Source organism: Lontra canadensis, unplaced genomic scaffold (genome assembly GCF_010015895.1).
Source record: "Lontra canadensis isolate GAN:19392208 unplaced genomic scaffold, GSC_riverotter_1.0 scaffold88, whole genome shotgun sequence".
In the NCBI taxonomy this organism is placed as follows: Eukaryota; Metazoa; Chordata; class Mammalia; order Carnivora; family Mustelidae; genus Lontra; species Lontra canadensis.
In genome coordinates, this window is record NW_022631082.1 from 2,415,594 (window position 1) to 2,435,687 (window position 20,094).

A 20,094-nucleotide genomic window follows, 5' to 3' on the forward strand; every position below is an offset into this window, starting at 1 on the left:
GAGGGAGACTGCCCCTGGTGACATCACTGGAAGCCTGGATCCAGCTATATGGGCAGCTGGATCCTTAACTTCAAAAGTATATATGCTTGCTGATGGTGCTTTTGTCATTTCAGCCAGCTGGAGCTGAACATTTTATTCTTTGTCACAAAGAGTCCTCCATGATAGAGACTGGGACTTGCCAAGATCACATGGCTGGTTCCAATTAGACAAGACGTCTCCAGACCTCCTACCCACCTGTAGCCTCCATAGTCAGGAGGCTAAGAGGAGGCTGTGAGGTTGGGTCAGCAGGGGCCAGGAGACAGGCACAGGAGACAAATTGTTGCTGTGTATTTAGGGACAGAAGCATGGGTGTAGTGGGGGTGGGGGACAAGAGGCAGGTGCTTCTCTATCTGCCCTTATCCCCATCAGAAGGTTTTGAACAAAGGTTCTTCACTTCCAGGGTGCCAAATGCCCCTTTAGAGAATCTCTTGGAAGTACAGCTCCTCTCCCCCACCAAAAACACCAAGACAACATTTTGCAGGCAATTTTATAAGTTTGCAGAAACTCCCTCCCTCTCTGCCCCCCTCTTCCCAGCATGATCCATCTTGGAGCCAGAGGTGAGGAACCTCCAGTTTCTAGAATAAGAAATTCAAAGGGATTGGAAGCAGTGGACCTGTGATCCAGATTTGATCTTATTGCTGACTAACTGTGGTGCAAGGAACTTCGGGGGAAGAACAGACCCGGTTTGAATCCAGGCTGTGTGGTCCTGGGTACGTTGCTTGCCCTCTCTGAGCCACATCTATGAAATGAGAATATTCATGTCTACCTGAAGTGTTGTGGGAGGGGCATTAGGTTCAATGATGTGTGTCATGGGCATACAGCACATGATAGTCTCAATAAATACGAGTGGCCTTTCCTCTTTCAATCTCCCCATCTCTCCAGCAGGCCGGATGGGCTAGCCTCTACTCTGTTTGGAGTGACACACTGCAGAGATCTCAATGACATGCCCAGACAACCCTCTTTTGCAAAGAATGTCAAGTGGTCCATGGATACCTAAACCTATCCCAGGACCCCAGATTACAAATCTCTTACTCTACACTCTCCCTCATTTACTAAGTTCCAACAAGCATGTTCTTTCTGATCACTGACCGCTACATCAAAAACTAGCAATGTACCATACGTTGGCTAACTGAACATTGGGGGGAAAAAAGAGGGTTCTTTCTGTCTCACCAGTTCATCCACACCCTGGGAGTTTCACACCTGCCTTTCCCCAGAATGGTCTTGCCCAGCCAGCTCTCAGTATGGCTGGTCTCCTCCTGTCGTTGAGGGTTCATCTGGAAACTGCACTCCCCCACTGAGCACCATTTGAAAGGGCTGCTTTCCCCCATCATGGTTCTCTAAAGCGTCACCTGCTTTATCATTTTTACAGTACGTATTAGTGTCTGGAAATGCCTTGTCTTTTTACTTGTGTAACACGTGTCTCCTCATTAGAGCAGGGACATTGCCTGACTTTGTTGCCTTGTATTGCCAGCGGGTGGCCTCAGACATTCAGCAGGAACTTGATGTGTATTTGTGGAAGAGACAAACGAACGAATGAGTGGGAACACAGACGAATGAAAGGATGATTAAATCATTTGGATGGATAAACGAACATGAATGGATGGCCGAATACAGATGGGAGGAGGGAGGGATTAAAGGATGAGGCAATGGATGGTTGGATGTTTTCCAGATTCCATTCTAAACACTTGTAATACATGATCTTGTTCGGTCCATGCAGAAGTCCCATGAAGGAAGAAACATCGTCATATTACAGACAAAGTGTTTAGGCTTCAAAGGTAGGAAAAATCACTTCCCCTAGATTATACCACTAGGAAATGGTCGAGCAGGAGTCAAGCATAGGTCTGCCTGACTCCAAGCCCAGTACTCTTACCTACCACAGAAATCATCCTCCTGTACTCCTCTCATTTTAAGCCCATACAGGCCACCCAGTTCCTCTCCTGGTACCCATGTCCCAACAACAGCCAGATGGCCCGGTCTGGGCCTCCATGTTGCTCCATTGTCTACCAGTGAGATGGCCCCAGAGGTCTGCGGGTGCATGTGTGTGAGAGGGTTTGCAAGGTCTCTGCATTCACGAGTGAGTGCAGAATGAAGTGACTGGAAATCATGTCTGTTCTCTGGGATGCCCCCCAAGTACCAGGGACAGTGCATGGCCAAAGACAGGTCCAAAGGGTGTGGGGGTGATGGTCACAATTTATGAAGTTGCCCAGGCACCAAGTCACAGCCTGAAGTCATTCCCAGTGGCTGCCAGGTAATCCCAGCACCTGGTGGGCCAGCCTCACAAAGTGAACACAGAGGAGGAAATAAAAGAAAATAAGGGCAGGTTGTGGAGGGAAGCTCCTCCAGGGTCATCAGACTGTTGCACAGAAGGCTCATGAAGTCCATCCCCTGTCTTGGGGCGGGGCCATGCAGGACAAGGAGGACGGAGAAAGGGAGGTAGAGGAAAGAACCATGAGCATCTCTCGGACTCCTGATCCAGGCCTCCCTCTTCCAGACACAGGTGAGTTGGCAGGTGCTTGGGTAGTCGAGAAGCTGGCCGGCATCAGCAGCTCTTGTTGTCACTGACTTCCACGTAGGGGAGCCCCACAGGCCAAGTGTCCCGAGGCCAGTAGCGGACTTTGAGGGTTTGACCTGGCATCTCATACCTGGCGTCCACTAAGGCCATGGTCACCATGCCATAGGGAAAAGTGATACTGATGAGGACATGCCTGTGGGGTGCAGGGAGAAGGCGGTGAGGGCACCAGATGCCGACATGCCCCTGAGCTAGTTTGATGCCCCTACCTATGTCCTTTCCTCACCTCTCATGGATCCTGACCATCCAAAGGGACATTCTGGATCAGACCCTCAATTGCAACCAGATCCTACACTCACTCACACCCGTCCCCGGTATCGGTGCCTCTGCTTTCTGCCCCCAGGCTCCTGCTCCAAGCTCTGGCATCTGAGATTGTCTGGTTCTGGTGCCCCATACCCCAGGGCAGGTGCTTACCAGATGCTGTGAAGGTAAAAGAAATTGATCTGCTGCCAGAAGCTGCAAAGCAAGCGGTCACTGATCCAGCTGGTCAGTGCAAAAGCCCATAAAACCACGGAGACCTCCATGATATGCCGAAGCTCCTTATTGCTGGTTCTAGGGAGAGAAGGAGGGAGATTAGAGCCTGACTCGGATCACAGAGCCTGAAGGGGCTGATGGGAAATTCCTCCATCCAAGGAGATGATGCTGAGAGAAGGAAATGACCAAGAAAAGCAGAGGGAGGGGGCCTCACTTGTGATGATTGCTAACATTTGCTGGGCTCTACAAGTTCTTCCGATAAAAACTCAGCCCTCACGACAATGCTGTTATTCTCATTTTGGAGAGGAGAAAGCAGGCATGTGAGATTAAGGTGTGCTCCAACCCCACCCAAGGTCCCATGGCCAGTAAGTGGCAGAGCTGGGGTCTGAACCAGGTTTGTCAGACTGCAGACTTCTTAACCAACAAGCCCTCCCCTGTTTGTGTCTGGGGCTGCAAGTGTGTGAACACCTGTGAGTCAGTGCCCGAGAATTCATGTCTGTGTGGCTACAGGCATGTCCGTGTGTGGGAGGGCAGATTCTCTGGAGGTCATATCTTGGGACAACTCAAGATCGGAATCTGTTTCCCTGACAGCAGAACTGACCCAGCATCCTTTAGGAAAGAGCATATCAGGGATTCATGAGGTAATAACTCCCATGTGTTTAAAAGCACGGGGTCTGCTCCCTACTCTAAAATGGGACAGTCTGAACATCAAAAAAGAATAATGAGTAAGGACAGATGAAATCTAAATTGAGAGTCTGGGGTCTGGTGAACAGCATTGTTCCACTGTCAATTTCCTCCTTTCGAGGTTGTACTGTGGTTACATAGGATGCTCCATTGGGAGAGGCTGGGGGGAGCTGGATGAAGGATTCCCAAGACTCTCCACTATTTTGGCAACTTGCCATGAGTCTGTAACTACTTAATAAAAATTTAAAAATATAGCCCGGGGACTGCAATGGATTGAAACACTTCTGAGATATAAACATCCATGAGTTCATAATGATACTTTTTAAAAAAAAATTCATTGGTCTCTACTAAAGATGGCTAAGGCCCCAACTCATTACTCTGGAAATAGATCAATTAAGGGAAAGAATCAACTATCCATCCTGTCCTTCCTATGCAAACTGTATTTCCAGGTGGACGAGCGGAAGTCCTTCTTGATGGAAGAACTCCAGATAATCATTGCAGAAGGAATAATGGGTTCTGCAAACCACCCTCTTGCCACCACTAATGAAACCATGGATGGAAGTGTGAGCCTGAATGGCTGCTGAAATCCTTGGGTGGAAAGTCAGTGGAAAACTTTACAATAAAGTGAGAAGATGACACCATCTGAATCCACTGATCCTTAATAGCACTAAACGTGGAACAACCACTCATTATGGGGTCCTAATGGCATGGAACAAGAAACACCCAGCACCACACATGAAATATTCTGGCCTCAAAATATGTAAACCTAAATCTAGATCTAACTATTATTTTGCAAGAAATACAAAAAAGAAAAGAAGGCAGGCAGGCAGACAATGAAAGACACCACAGGAAGCAGATGGCCAAATCCAGAATGTTCTACAGGAAAAATGATGGAGTTTCTGTTATCAAATCAGAGGCACGAAGATAGGGAAGGGAGGGAGAGACTGCTATAACATGAAGAAAACCTAAGAGACTATGTTCACATCCCAATTTCAACAAGACTAGTTGGAAGACGACATCTTGAGAAACTGAGACAACAGTGGTGTGATCTGGGTATGGTCTACTTCATTAGCACTGAGTGTTCCCAATCTTCCATCTGTCCCTCTAGATCCTTCCCTACCTCTCTTCATTCTGCCCTGTGCACCGGGGAGGCAGGGTGCTGACCTGTGTGGACTGAAGCCAGAGACTCCTTTGTCCTTGGGCTTCCAGTTAGATTAGCCAATTGTTTCCCGTTGGTTAAGCCAATGGCTTCCAATTGGGTTGGCCAATGGTTTCTAGTTGGGTTGGCCAATGAAGCACCCCAGTAAGAAACCAAAGGGTATGAGGAAAGTATGGTTAGAATGGTTATTTATTCTCCTGGTCTCCTCCATGTGGCAGGCTAGTTGCCACCAGCAACTGGAGGTCACAGTTCTTGCTAAGGAGACCCTCTTCACGGGGCTCTCTTCTTCCATACTCTTGTATTCACTCCCTCCCATTGCTCCTTCCATTAGGTCTCCTGATGATCATAGGATCCAACTCTTATCAGCACAATGGTTCTAAATGATCCCTAGTGATTTTCCTAGGGAAATAACCCTTTTATTCGGGTCTCTTCAAATGACCCCATTTCAGAGACCTCTCTCTATCCTGCCAAGTCCTAGTATGGGTTAAAAATAATAATAATTCTTTATTGGGAGAGTTAAGTCCTGAAAAGTTAATGGGTGCCATATATGGAATCTGAGGGAGAATGTATAATGCAAGCTGGCAAAATGCTGATGGTTGTTGGGACCATTAGTGGGTACACAGAGGTTTATGGTACAACAGTCTCTGCTTGTATGTACGTTTGGGGTTTCAGCCTTAGGTACCAACCCTAAACCTGTCCCTTGTTAGTAGATGATCTTGGGGAAGGGACATCTCTCCCTTGAGCCTGGAGTCAATGAGAACTCCGACCCTGGAACTTGGTGAGAATGTGGGCTGAGGGAAGTACTTGGAGGGGGATGGGAGCCACCTCCCCGGGGAGGCACCTGCAACCACCACCCACTTCTTGTATTCCTGGAACACGATGTAGAGGATATGCACAGCAATGCTGTTCAGGGCATACGCGTTGATCACGGGCCTCAGGAAGGACAGGAAGGTGCTGACCACTGTGGTGATGACGACCAGGCAGATGAACTGGGGCCTGAGGGAAGAAGGATGCAGCTGTCAGATGGCAGCTGGGAGTGTCCTGGGTGGTTTAGGCAGGGTCAGGAGATCTTGTGGCAGAGGTAGATGAACAAAGGGAAGGGGTTCCAGGGAGCCCAACTGGACTCAGAGAAAAGTCTTGAGGGTCCCAGGTGGGCTCAGCAAAGGGCCCCAAGAAGGGTCTAATGAAACATCCCAGGTGGGCTCAGGCAGGGTCTGAAGGGGGCCCCAAGGGTAGGGGTGGGTAGGATGATGAGAAGGTCTCAGGGGGGCTCCAAGGGGCTTAGGTCAGCAGAGAGTGTCGGGGTCCAGGTGAGGTCAGTCAAGGGATTCAGAGGAGCCAGGTAGGTTGAAGGAAGGAATTATAGAGGTCCTATCAAGAGAGGGGTCCTAGAAAGGTCTGATAGGTCATATGGGTCAGGAGAGAGATTCGGAGGGGTCTCAGGTCAAGAGAGGGGCCCAGGAAGAACCCAGGAGAGTTCCAGGGATCCCAGGGATAGGCTCAGGGGAGAGGTCCCTGGGTCCCAGGTAAGCTTAAGTATGGGTTCCTGGGACCCCCTCTTGGCTTCGAACAGGTTCTGGAGAAGGTACCAGACTATCCAGGTAGGATCAGGAGAGGGTTTCCGGGGGTCCCAAGTACTCTCAAAGGAGGAGTCCCTGGAAGCTGGTTAAGTCAGGTAGGGTCAGGAGAAAGTCCTGGGGTGATCGGGGGAGGGATTCCAAGGACCTCAAGTGAACTCGGGGAGTGGACCCAAGAGCCTAGATGGGCTCTGGTGGGATCAACAGAGGACCAGCCACCACTCCACCTGTTCTCTCCTAGGAAAGTGGGAAAGTAGCAGCGGGGCATCCATATGCTGTAGCCACTGGCCAGCAGCCACAGGATAGCGATCTCATCCAGCAGCTGGCCCAGGAAACTAAGCGTCATGTGGAAGTACATGGAGAACAGGCCTGGAGCAAGAGACAAAGGTAGATGGTCAAGGGGGTGGTCCCCGAGCCCTACCACCCCACGGTCATAGACCCCCCCACCTACCTACGACCATGAAGAGGACACAGGTGATATAAACATTGCGGGAGCGTTTCTGGGCGTAAGGGTGCATCAGAAACATCATGAGAGGCCCAAAGATGAGGAAGGTGACATTGCTGAACTGGAAAAGAGGAGGACATGGGGAGGGGGTTATCAGAATCACAGGCAGAGGAGGCCTGCCCCATGTCCAACCCTAAGTTATTAGCCCATTGGTCACCTAAACCCTTTCAGGCAATTAATCAACCCAGAGTTTGTCACTCTTGTCAACCAGTCATCAATAGATTAATTACTCCATCTCCTATTCCATCAGTTCACTCATTCATTCACTCATTCATTCATTCATTCAGTGAGTGTGGCAGACTATCTACTAACCTTCTGCACACATCCGCCCCCTTTTCCTTTTAGAAATAGGATCTCCCCAAGTTTTAGACACAGCTACACAACTAAAGACTACACTTCCAGCCTTCCTTGCCACTCACTGTGCCCTCGTGACCTGGTCTGAGCAATGGGATAGAAATGCAAATGAATAATTACTTTATTTAAAAATGTGAGCTACATTTATCAAGATTGACTGTATTACTGAGAAATTTTTGAAATCCAGGACTACACAAGGACATGTTCCCTTGGTCATCTGAGAGATGATGTCATCACTCATCACAAAACCACTAGAAGATTCCATTGTACCCTGGTGAGACAATTAGAGTGAGAAAGGCAAACAAAATCTTTGTATTATTATGAAAATAATTTTCACCTCAAAGAACCTCTGAAAGGCCTCAGAGAGCCCACAGTGTCCACAGAGAGTATTTCAAGAATCACTGCTCCATGAACAGCAGAGCTGTAGCGTGGTAACGTTGAGCTGCTGAGTTAACTTTCCAGAACCATCTACCTCTAGACTTCCATTTCAAAAGATAAGACGATATGATCTTGTCTTTTTAAGCTGTTTTTAGTGGGCTGTTTCATTTGAAACCAAAGCATCCTAGTTACTGGTCTTCTGGATCCAAGTGACATGGGATTGGGTCCATGCTCCCCCATCACGGACTGTGACGAGTTAATTCAATGCTCTAACCTACCATATCTGCATTTGTGACATATCGTAATGCCACTTGCATCTTCATGTTCTTGACCCAAAGATCCCCAGACCTCAGCAGTCCATGAGTATGATTAAGGTGACAAGAACATGTGCACCAGAATTTCAAGGGTTCAGAGTCCCTGATTGCTGCTACAGGACTTCAGTGCCCCCTCAAAGTTCCCCCCTAGATATGTCCGGGCCACAGCAAGTCTCTCACAAGAGCTCAGAAGCAAGTGTTCTCCCAGTCAGCTTGAGGTCAGCTGCTTGCTCACTCAATTACAACCTTCTTTCCCCCAATAAACTCTTCCCCTTGTAAATGTCTCCTCCATCGCCTTCATCCCATCTTAGAAAGTGAAGAAGTAGTCATCTGTTAACCAGGGCGCTCCGTTATTTCTCAGAATCCTAGTCTGAAGGGGTGCCGACTCAAAAACAGAGAGCTCAAGGAAATGCAAGTCAAAACCACAGGGAGCGATCACCACACACCAGTCAGAATGGCTAGTATTGAAAAAAAAGAAGACGACGAAATAACAAGTGTTGGGTAAGACTGCGGAGAAGGGGAAACCCTCGTGTACTGTCGGTGGGAATGCAAGTTGGTGTAGCCATGGTGGAGGTTCCTCAAAAGATTAAAAATAGAAATACAATAGGATCCAGTGATTCTGCTGCTGGGCATTGACTCCCTGCCACCCCCCAAAACACAAAAACACTAATCTGTAAGGATATACGCACCCCTATTGCAACTTTATTTATACTAGCCAAGATACGGAAGCAACCGGGGGTCCCCCATACATGAATGGCTAAAGAAGACATGGTGTAGGGGTGCCTGGGTGGCTCAGCCCTTAAGCATCTGCCTTCGGCTCATGTCATGGTCCCAGGGTTGTGGGATGGAGCCCTGCATCGGGCTCCCTGTTGCGTGGGAGGCCCGCTTCTCCCTCTCCCACTCCCCCTGCTTGTGTTCCCTCTCTCGCTGTGTCTCTTTCTGTCAGATAAATAAATACAATCTTTTTTAAAAAGAAGAAGATGTGGTGTATAGTGGAACAGTACTCCGCCACAAAAGGCAGGAAATCTTGCCATTTCTGACCATATGAAGGGACCTAGAGGGTGTTACGCCAACTGAAGTAGGTCAGAGAAAGACAAATACCGTATGATTTCACTTACATGTGGAATCTAAAAAACAAAGCCAGTGGACAAACAAACAAAAACCAGAACAGTCTCATAAATACAGAGAACAAACTGGGGGTTGTCAGAGGGGAAGGTGTGGGAGATGGGCAAAATGGGTAAAAAGGTGTAACTTCCGGTTATGAAATCGACAAGTCATGGGGATGAAAAGCACAACATAGGGACTGCGGTCAATAACATGATAACATTTTATCGTGACCGGGGGTAACTACACTTACCGTGGTGAGCGCTGTGTAATGTATGTGACTGTCAAATCATTATGGCGCACCCCGAAACTAGTATACTATTCCATGTCAACTACACTTCGCTAAAAAAGGAAAACACAGAGCACAGAGGCGAGTGTGGGGAAACCACTTACCTGATACAAGGTCACCATCTAGGACCCTAGGTCTTGGGCACCAAGACAAGGTCCCAAGGCAGGAGACCTTCTGATTCTAGGGAAGCCCATTGGGTGATGGTGAACCAGCTCAAGGGCTGTTCCCACAATTTGAGGACCCTTGGCAAGCTGGTTTTGCAGCCCATGATCCCACCGATGTCCTTGCTTTCCACACCAAGGTGTCTGATGCCCACCAATGGATGCTGTCAAACACATCTACCTGTTCCCAATGGATACCTGAGAACACACTGTGTCTGCATCCTGACACCCAATCCCACTGGAGCAGACACCTATCCCAAACTGTGCCAATCAGATTTTCCTGGGAATTTGAAACCTGGAACAGATACAGAGCCCGGGAGTCACCAGAATTGAGTTGCACCATTGTCAACTCTCTAAGGTCTTGGGATATTGTCCTGATGTTTAAGACATGGCAACCATTTTGTCGCCACAAACAGACAAGGCTGAGAACACAGGCAGATACTCAAGGGTGGTATCTGTCTTGTGCTACATCCTCCAGACCTGCCGTGGACCCCAGCCCTCCCAAGCAACTCATCTCTCCATTTTCTAAGATACCCCAGTACCTATCTAATGCATTCTTCCTGTTTGGTTTGGGGGTTTTTTGTTTGTTTGTTTTTGTCTTGTTTTGTTTTTGCTTAAGCTAGCTTTCTAATGCTTGAATCCAGCAAAACCATCACCATTGGTGTATGAGTTAGGGTTCTTGGGTAGCAGGCAACAGAAAACAAACTTATACCATAAATATAAAAATTGTGTGCATGGTTACTTATTTGTTTGTCAATCCAGTCATTTATTATGGGGAGCTCATTAATCCAAAGAATTGCAGAAAACAAGGAAAGCCCGAAACCAGAACAGCTCTGAGCCTCGAGTGGACAATCTCTTCAGGGAGCAACTTTGGGCATGAATAGGGGAAAAAAAAATTATGTTCAGTTGTTATATCCAGGCCCAGGATACATCTCAAATGCAGGAGATGTTGCCTGGGCCACAGCCCACCCTTGGCCAGAGGTTGCGGGGGGCACCTTGATTGACCATACCACTGAGAACATAACCAGAAGGGAAGGGGCATTTGGTTGTCATAGGGAAGACATAGGGAAGACGGTGCCATGGATACCAAATGGGCAAAATCCCAAATCAGATGTTCCCTCTGCTTTCAAACAAACAGCAGTCCTTGGGCGTATCAAGTATGGCAGAAGATACTGAGCCAACCAGTTCCCCAAACTCTAAACCCTCCATTGAAAACACATCTGTGACTCCCATAAATAAAATGCAAACTCTTAAACCTGGCTTGTGAACTCCCTCCATAACTCACCTCTCTCCACCTTCAACTTTATCATCCAGGCGGAAGGGACAACTCAGTTCCCCCAAATGAGCCATACTTGCTCTCACCTCTTAACCTCCAGAAGTTGGCAGAGGCTGTTCCCACTGCCTGGAACAGTCTCTGTCCCCACTTACCCCTCTTTGCCAGGCCAACTGCTACTCGGTCTTTCCCCTGGGCATCACCTTTTGATAAAGCCTTCCCAATCCCACAAGGCAGGGTTGGGTGATCTTCTTTTGGGCCCTGTCCCTCTATCCTAACACTTCTCCAGCTTTTCTGAAACTGCCTCGCTCTCCCACTAAAGCCGGCTTTGGGAACAGGCACTGGGTCTACCCTGTTCTCCACTGTAATCTCAGGAACTGGGTATAGTAGGTGCTCAATAAACGTTTCCTGCTGACTGGACCTCGAAGCAGGTTATGGATCTCAGAGAAGCAGAGTGACTTCTCTGAGGTTGCACAGCCCTGGGGAACTCCAGAGTTTGCTTTTACCCTCTGCCTTAAAAGACGAGAGGAGTAGACAGGCAGCAACGGCTACGAGAAGGCTTTCCTGCTCCCCTGGCCGTGTGGCCTGGTGTCTCTGGGTCTCCCTTTCCTGCATCAGCAAAATGGCAGAGAACAATGATGGGTAGTGTAGAGGCTGTTGAGGGTCATGCACGAGGCCAGACATCGAAAGACTCCCTTGCCAGGGATGTGGTTACAGCTCAACAAATAGCAAGGGTTACTGCTGGTGGTGGTGTTGTGGGAGATAAGAGTCACAGGCTTATCCTTGGTTTAGTTGCTTCAAACTCAGGGGCCAGCAGAACGAAGACAGAAGTTTTTGCTAACGCCCCCGAGTGTGCAGAATGAGGGCAACGGGACGGGCAGAGCCTCTGACTAATGAGCTCCAGCTGGCTCCAGAGATAGCATCAGATACCGCCCCTTACCAGGGCCTCCCTCCCTGCCTCTGGGGCTGGGCCCCCACCTTTCCCAACCAGTGGCTCCACCTAGACTCTTCCAGGACAGAGAGGTGCTGGCCCAGGATCATGAGCTGGACTCTCTGGGTCCCAGCCCCAGCAGGTGCCTTCACCTCCATCCGTCTGTCCGTCTGTCCATCCATCCATCCATCCATTTGCTTACTAACCATTCCTTCTGTATCTACCATGCTGCTCAAGGACCTAGCAGCACTCCAAAACAAAGTCTGCCTTCCCAGGTCTATGCAGTCAGGGTTTGGGGGGCATTCTGTGCTGCATTTTCCTCCTCTAATGCCAAGCATCACCATAAGGATGAGAGAACCAAGTGCTAAGGGGCCAGAGAGTTTCGCTCATCGCTGTGAAACTCCAGTGTCTAGAGCCAAGTCTGGCACACAGTAGGTGCTCAGTGAATTTTGGTAGAGAACAAGGCATGCGGAGAATACATGTTCACAATGCACCCGTGTGTCTGCCACAGCTTCTCTACCGACTGTGAAAACCAGGGTTGCTGTTGTTCTGGAATAATTTGCTTTTTTGCTCACCAGTACCCAGCAGCGTGTCTGGTGAATGGATGTGGCTGGGTGGCTGGGTACCTGAGGTCTGGAAGAAGAAAAGGAGAGAGAGAGAGAGAGAGAGAGAGAGAGAGCGAGCGAGAAGGTTAGGGGGCAAGGGAGGGAGGAAGGAACAGAGAAGAGAAGGACCGAGAAGAGAAAGGAGGGAGGCAGGTTGACTGAATTGACTGCCCATTTCAGCTTTGGGAAAAGGCAGAGGGGGAGCCGCTTTCTCATTTTCCCTGGCCTGGAGCTGCCCCCACGCCCAGACACTTGTCTCCCATCCACTCCTTCACTTGCGCATTCCATGGGTTCATTCTTGACTCCTTTGTCGAACCTGTCCTCCTCACTGGACAGCAACCTCCATGAGGATGATACACACCTGTTTTGTCCCTGGCTGTGTCCCCAACACCCACCTCGCTGGGCATGCATTGGACGCTCAAGAAAAATCTGTCAAATCAATCAAATCAACGAACATCACCAAACGCCCCCGAGTGCTTTCTCCCCACCACCGAAGCTCGAACTGCCACCACGCACACCCAGCCCTGTCACCTGTCGAGGACCCCCTCACATCCCCCCGACACGTGCATAAGAACGCTGGTGCAGGGCCTGGGGTGTGGGACTGGAGCACCAGCCGAAGACCCTCCCTGAACAGGACTTACTTGCATGAATTAAAAAACACACATAATTAATTGTTAATCACCCAGTAACTGAGTGGCCTCACAATGCTGTGGTTAATTAAGTGAGAGGCTCTGGGACCAGGGGGCCCGGGCTTTAACTCCGGCACTTCTGGCATACACAGCCTCTGTGCACTTGTGATCTACATGCTGTGCAACCCAGGGGAGGAAACACACACTCTCTGAGCCTTTACTCCCCATTTGTAAAACTGGGGAGCATAAGAGTGCCTACTTCCTAAAATTGCTAGGAGGGTTACAAGAAGCACTATTTGTTTAAAAAAAAAATTTATACATAAACGCTTTCGCATCTCTGTGCTGCGTTTACTTCTGAAAGCAGTAGTTTTGTTTATTTTGTTTTGTTTATTTTGTGATTGGGATGCGTCAGGAACATTAATGTTTTTTTTTAATTTGTTTTTTAAATTGATAAATAAATCACATACAATCAAATTCACTCTTTCAAAGTGTGCAAGTGAATAGGTTTCAATCGACTCCTCACGCTGTTGTGCAACCATCACCGCTCTTTAATTCCAGAACATTCTCATCACCCCCAAAATGAAACCCCGTCCCCGTAAGCAGTCACTCCCCCACCCCCACTCCCCCCAGCATCTGCTTCTTATCTCTACAGATTTGACTCTTCTGGGCGTTTCATATGGATGGAATCACACAGCGTGTGGCCGTCTGTGACTGGCACCATGTTTCCAAGGTTCGTCTAGGATGTAGCATGTAGCGCTCCGCTCCTGTTTACGGCTGAGTAGTAGTCCACTGTGTGGATGGATGACAGCGTGCCTACCCATTCATCCATGATGGGCGTTTGGGATGCCCAGGAGCTGTTTCATCCTCCCTACGGTCTGTGGGTTAATCATATTAGCACCTCACAGCTGTTCCTTTCTGAGTAAGTACTCAGTAAATATTCGCTGAGTAAATACGAGTGAATAAATCAATGGACCTAAGAATGAATGAGTTTTTCTTCCCTGTCCCACCAGCACGCTGTACTTCTGACTTCTGTTTTTTGTCTGTCTCCTCCATCCCCCGGGACACCGGCCCCATGAGGGCAGAGGTTTTCGTTTGCTTTGGTCACCTCTGTGTCCCCAGAGCCCGAGACGGTCCCTGACTCAGTCTGTTCTTGTTGAGTCATGAGCAAAATGAAGGGGTCATTATCTCTTCAAACTGGACCCCTCTGGCATCCCCAGCAGGCTTTTTCTGAAGGAGAAAAGAGGTCCAGAGGGACCTATGGGGTCTGGGCCAGGAAATGTCATGGGCACGGTCTCTGGGGTGTGAAATTATTCAATGAATAGGGTCTGCCCTCCCCGAGGGCAGAAACCATGCCCTCCTCATTTTCAGGGGGTGGGGGACCGGAACAATTGCTTTTGCCATGAATTTGATGAGAAGGAAGGCAGAAGAGAGAGGTATGGTTTTAGAACTCCTGGGACCTGCTACGCACAGCCAGGGGCTCAGAGAGGGGAGGTTCTCCCCCTGCATCACACAGCATTCAAGAGAGAGAGGGACAGAAACCCCCACACTGCAGAGGCCAGCAACAGGAATGCTCAGTGGCAGAAGGACGTGGGGAGGCTGTGGGAAGTACGGGCGTTACAAACTACACCCCTTGCACAACCTCCCACTCCAACCTCTCCATCCCTTCTATCGTACCCCTTCTGCAGACATGCCCACTGTTGCACCTTTGCCCACGCCATTTCCCACTCCCGACACGCCACCCCTTTGTTCTGTATCCAAGCATCCAAGAGGGAGTTTCTGGAGAGGATGAGACACAGAGCTTCTGAAGTTTTGGCAAGACCCCAGGAAAAAAATTCAGCAGCACAGCTCAGCTGTCTCTCAGAACCAGGGGGCCTTGACACTTCTTCCTCCACCCCTGGAATCCCTCCTGAGTTGTCAGCAGCCCAGAAGGAGGCCACACCTGGAGGCCAGCAGGCCAATGCCAGCAGAAGCAAAAACTGGAGCAGCCCACACCTTGACTTCTCCTCCACCCCACCTGACCCAGGCCCTCCCACGTCCTTGACCTCTGTTCCTGTTGGATATGCCTTCCTGGCTCTCCAGGGCCATCTATGAAAGCAACCAGGTGCCCCAGCTGCAGCCCACATTATTGACTCTTTGCTGTTCAAAAGTCACCCACGGCTCCCCAGTGCCCTCACCACGGATCTCATGTTCCTCTGCCAGGCATTCTCCACGTGGCCCCTGGAAACCTCCTCCACCTGTCTGTCCACCCTCATTTCCTCCTTCATGGGCAACCGGGGCTCTGGCTTCAAGCCACCAACTGTTCCTTGGTCTGCCGTTCTCTCTCACCCCAAGATCTTGGCTTATGCTGGTCCGTTTGCTCCATATGCCTGAGAGAACATTTACTCATGCTTTAAGCATTGAGTTTTCCTCCCCATTCAGCGAGCAGAGGCCTCCCATGTCATCCCCATGGCTCCCCACTGCCCATTCTGGTCCCTTTGCCCTCCCTCTGCCACAAGCTAACCATGGGCCTGGTCAGATCTATTTCTGAACCCTTCCTTATCTGGGGAGCACTGAGTCTCTCCAGGACCCCAGGATCAATCAGCTCAAGTTGGTTCATAACAGTGATGTTGAATGAATGAATGAGTCCAATGAGTCCATCAGGAAATACAGGATATATCTGGAACACTCCCACCCAGCACTCAAAACTTGTTCAGCTTTATCTCTTCTCATAACTCTAGCCACAGGAACACACTTCCCTTTCCCAAACTGTGCAGGCTCTTTTACTTCCAAGACTCATTACATCCTCTTTACTCTCTTCTCCCTTTTCCTCGACTCTTATCCTACCAGGCAAGCTCCTATTCATCTTTCAAAACCCAACTCCTCGTTGCCCTCCTCAGTGAAATTGGTCAACACCTGGGCGGAGTGCTCGAGGGCTGCCTTCTTCTAAACCCTGATCGGGTGGTGCTGGGCTCTGCCTCCCCCCACCCCAGACAGCGAATCTTGCAAGCAGGGCATTGTGAAAGTGAAAGTTTCTGCAGAGTGAGCTGACTCCTAGGAGGGTCATGATGAGATCAACATGAACCTATTTTTTTAAGAAAATTCTTGCTATGTATTTTGTCTTCATTTACATACCTGGATCCAAAACGTGCCTTTAAAAAGCTGCACAGTATTTGCCCAGAATGTGTTCAGCCCTACACAGGCTGGTGGAAATGTTATGGCTTCCTTTTTATGTATTCCACTACTGATGGCCATTAAAGATGATTCAGATGGCACTTTATATATAAATTCTGTTTTCTATTGGGATTATCTCTTTGATGTGAGTTCCTGAAGGTACAGTGACAGAGTGGGAGGGGAGGGGGCACTGTTTGTGAATCCATAGCGCCACGCAACTTGGCAAATTGCCCGCAGGAAGCCGCAAAATATGAGTGCCCATTCGTAGTGCCCATTCACTACAAAATGAATCCATTTTTAATTACTGATTTGAGGAGGCTGAAAGGGAAAGATCTCATTGTTTTCTGTGGGGCTGATTATTATAAATACAATATCAGAACCTGGCAAACTCTGGCCCTGTGCCAGATCTGCCCACTGTCCTGTTCTGTATGGCTTATGAGCCAAGAACGACATTTACCATTTTAAATGGTTGAAAAATTAAAAGAAGAATGATATCTTGTGACACGTGAAAGTTACACGAAATGTGGGCTTCGGTGTCCATAAATAAAGTTTTATTGGCACATGGCCACCCTCATTTGCTTATTACATACTATCTGTGGCTGCTTTCCAGGTATAATGGTAGAGCTGAGTCATTTCCATACAGACTGTACAGCCCAAAGAGCCAAAAATCGTTAATATCTGGCCTTTGCAGCAAACGTTTGCCAACTCCTCAACTCTATTTATTAGCTCTGATGATGGGTTTGGGATACTCAGAAGTGTTTGGGAAGAGAAAATCTTGGGGAGACCCTTTATAACATAACTTGGATCCAATTCTTTGTGCCCTGATCTGTTTTGTAAGAGCCTTTTCAATAGGAGAGGAAATGTCCAAGTGTGTTCACACCAGGGAAAGATAACTACTATTTTGCGAAACTTCTGTTTCTCTTTGATAAGTATCTGGAAATGCAGGTACAGGGAGATGATGGGGTTGAAGCCTTGCATGTGTCATGACCATGTCTCCTGTAGCCTCAGAGGGTGTCTGCCAGTCTGCCAATCCCTCCATTTGCTGCATTTGGAGACAGGCTAAAGGAAGACTGAACAGAGGAGCGTTTTGCATTGTCAAGCATAGCTAGACTCAAGGCTCAGCCCAGCCCCAGGTCAGCCCTCTCTCGGTGCCTTTTGTGGGGACTCCTGACTCGGGGTAGGCTGCCAGGGGATGCAGAAAGAAGACTCCTAGAACCTCAAACCTCTTCTCCGCCTGTGAGATTGGCACCTTCAGCCCGCCTCCCATTTGTTAGGTGGGTACGAAGGGCCAGAGGCAGTATTTCTGCCCAGGAGAAACAAGATTCAGGTAAACGACGGGGAACCCCCGAATCTTAAACTCCCACCTCCTGGCTCTGGAAATTAGTGGGGCCAAACAAGGCAAAAGAAACCAGGACATCCCAGGACTGATCTCCCTCTCCCCACCCCCCAAAAAGAATCTCCTGGAACCACCAGGTTCTAATCCTAGCTCTAAGTGCCAGCATGACCCTTAGTATAAATCTTGCAGCCTCCCTGAAGACCATTTCCTCACCCGGACAATGGGATTAACTTTATGTAATATACACTGTGCTTAATTCCCAAAGTCACTGTGAAGATTAAACTGAGATTTTTCCTCTGAAATATTTAGTACAACGCCTGCCACGCAGAAGCACTCAGTAAAGATGTGCTGGCATCCCTCACCATGGACTGAGCACCCTCGCTATGTGCAAGGTACAGAGCAAAGCCCACAGCCCGCATCACCCCCCATGTCAGTGGCTCCAGGAAGGTGGGCAACCCGCCTCACTCATGGCAGTCTCCCCAGCACCTCACACGGGGGTAGTAACACAGCCCACATGCAGCTTTGGTTGCTTTGTGTCTTCTAAGCTTTGCTGAAATGCCTCTGCCATTTAAGCATTTTGAGCCCTTCCAACAAGGCCTCATGGCAAGAGCTGGGGGAAGGGTGACCCACGGTGCTGGTATGCCCAGAACTGAGGGGTCCCCAGGACATGGGACTTTCAACTCTAAAACCAGGACAGTGCCCAGCAAACTGGAATGAGTTGGTCAACCTAGGCTGGGAGTACAGCTGAAAACAAACTCGACACAGTCACCTCCTCCTGGAAGCCCTTCGTGATCCACCCCACAATGGGCTCACAAATCACACCTCTACCCTCCCCGCTCCCCAAGGCTGCCCGTGCAACTCCCATTACAGCACCATCCTCCCGGGTTGTGAATGTCTGGAGTCACATCTGTGTCCTCTGCTCCGGCGGGGTGGGCAGGTAGGGGGGTGACTGGCTGTTTTCCTGGTCACTGTTGCCTTTCCAAAACCTTTCACAGAACCTGATGCCAAACGCAGACGAATGAATGGAAGCTAGCACTCCTTGCCTAGCAGATGAGCCAAAGCGCAGAGGGGCGAATCCTCCAGCAGGACTCCCCAGCGGTGATGCGGAGGCGCCGGGTCGGAACCCCGGTCTGTTACGACTGTCACCCCCAGCCCTCCCACCCGGACCTCACCGTGTTGTAGAACTCGGCCACCAGCTCCGAGTGCTGAAAGTTACTCTCACACCAGTCCACCTCGGAGCTCTGGTAGGCGAAGATGCTGGGCATCCTGACGCAGCGCCCACTGCCCCCTGGCTCAGTCTGGCAGAGAGGAGCATGAGAGCCTAGAACAGCCCAGCCCAGGTGAGACAGGCAGAGGACAGCTGGTTGCCCCACGGCGGCAGGCAGACTGAGAGGAAAAACCTGCCGAACCACTCCCCCGTCGCACCAGGGTAGCCTCTCTGTGCGGTGGCGGCCGCCCTGGGCATAAGTGGAGGGGCTGGCACCATCCAGGGAGGGCGGAGGGGGAGGGGGTGTGGGCAGGGAGTGTGCCTCCCATCCCTACCCACTAGGAATGAGGGTTAGGGGGACCGGTATTAGAACAGTAATTTAAAGTAATAGCGAGCCCATTGGGAGGAGTAACCTGGCTCTCCCCACTTTACGGAAGAGCACACTGAGAAAGAAAGCACCAGATCACTTGCTGAGGCCGTCCACGGTGACAATAAGGCCACAGCGTGAAAACAGGCAGCTGAGTCCAGGCTCGGGGCTCTTAACCAGTAGGTCCAACCACCTCCATACCGGCAAAACTCCACACGGCTACTTCCCATACCAGGGGCAACAGTAGTGGGCTTGGCTCAGCTACCTTGGAGTCCTTGGCAATGTAGGGTTGCCCTGTCATTTCATCTTTGGGGGTCTAGGTCTTTCTGTTTGTGTTATGGGAGGCTGGGCTGGACCGATGCCACTTCTCTTGGGTGGTCAAAAACCTCAGATGCCTAAAGTAGCCCAGCTTCTACCGGGGGCCACCTTCAAAGCCCCCGTGAAAGAAGGAATCTGTAGAGCTCCTGGCCTGGGGCCCCTAGTCCTGGGTTCCAGGGGCTGTGGAAAGTTCTGGTTTTAGAATCATCAAGGCCTGAGTTTGAATTCGGAGCTCCTCCCCTTCCAAAGTTGTATGACCCTGAGCAAGTGAATCCACCTTTCTGGGCCTCGATCTGCTCATCTGTAATATGGGGAGGATGAAGCTAGACCCAGCTGTTCTAAAAACACACAGAAATACACAAGTTAAGAGCTTAGCTCACTGCCTGGCCCAAAGTAGGCCCAAGATCAAGGTAGCGGGTTTTCTTATTGTAGCTGACCTTGAACTTGAAGGCAACCTGAGAGTATAATAATAATAACAATAATAGCACATTTTACTGATGACTTGCTGGTGCCAGGCTCTTTTCTAAGAGCTCAGAGTTCAGTATTATCTCGCTTAATGTTCTTGGCAGGTCTACGAGAGGCCCTCACTACCTCTACATCACTAGCAAGGAAACTGATGTCCAGAGAAGCCAAACAATTTTTGCCCAAGGTCACACAGCTACAGAGTGAGG

General features: G+C 49.6%; 1 protein-coding gene across 1 annotated transcript; it reads right to left on the minus strand.

Moving 5' to 3' along the window:
* Positions 1 to 1,598: 1,598 nt before the first annotated feature.
* On the minus strand, positions 1,599 to 18,912 carry ACER1 (alkaline ceramidase 1). Its single transcript, XM_032883495.1, has 6 exons — positions 18,704 to 18,912; positions 6,954 to 7,068; positions 6,730 to 6,871; positions 5,784 to 5,921; positions 3,023 to 3,160; positions 1,599 to 2,744 (listed from the first exon to the last, which is right to left on the minus strand). Exons 1-6 carry the CDS (start codon positions 18,794 to 18,796, stop codon positions 2,579 to 2,581), a joined length of 792 nt encoding a protein of 263 aa, XP_032739386.1. The 5' UTR covers positions 18,797 to 18,912; the 3' UTR covers positions 1,599 to 2,578.
* Positions 18,913 to 20,094: the final 1,182 nt, after the last annotated feature.

What these genes read in the sequence shown, in the direction of transcription:
- ACER1 (XM_032883495.1), bottom strand. Translation starts at nt 18,796, where the DNA reads ATGCCCAGCATCTTCGCCTACCAGAGCTCCGAGGTGGACTGGTGTGAG. An exon ending in TGGCCGAGTTCTACAACACG is followed by an intron (nt 7,069 to 18,703) that starts GTGAGGTCCGGG and finishes CCTCTTTTCCAG; the next exon opens with TTCAGCAATGTCACCTTCCT. An exon ending in ACTTTCCTAGGAGAGAACAG is followed by an intron (nt 5,922 to 6,729) that starts GTGGAGTGGTGG and finishes TTCTTCCCTCAG; the next exon opens with GCCCCAGTTCATCTGCCTGG.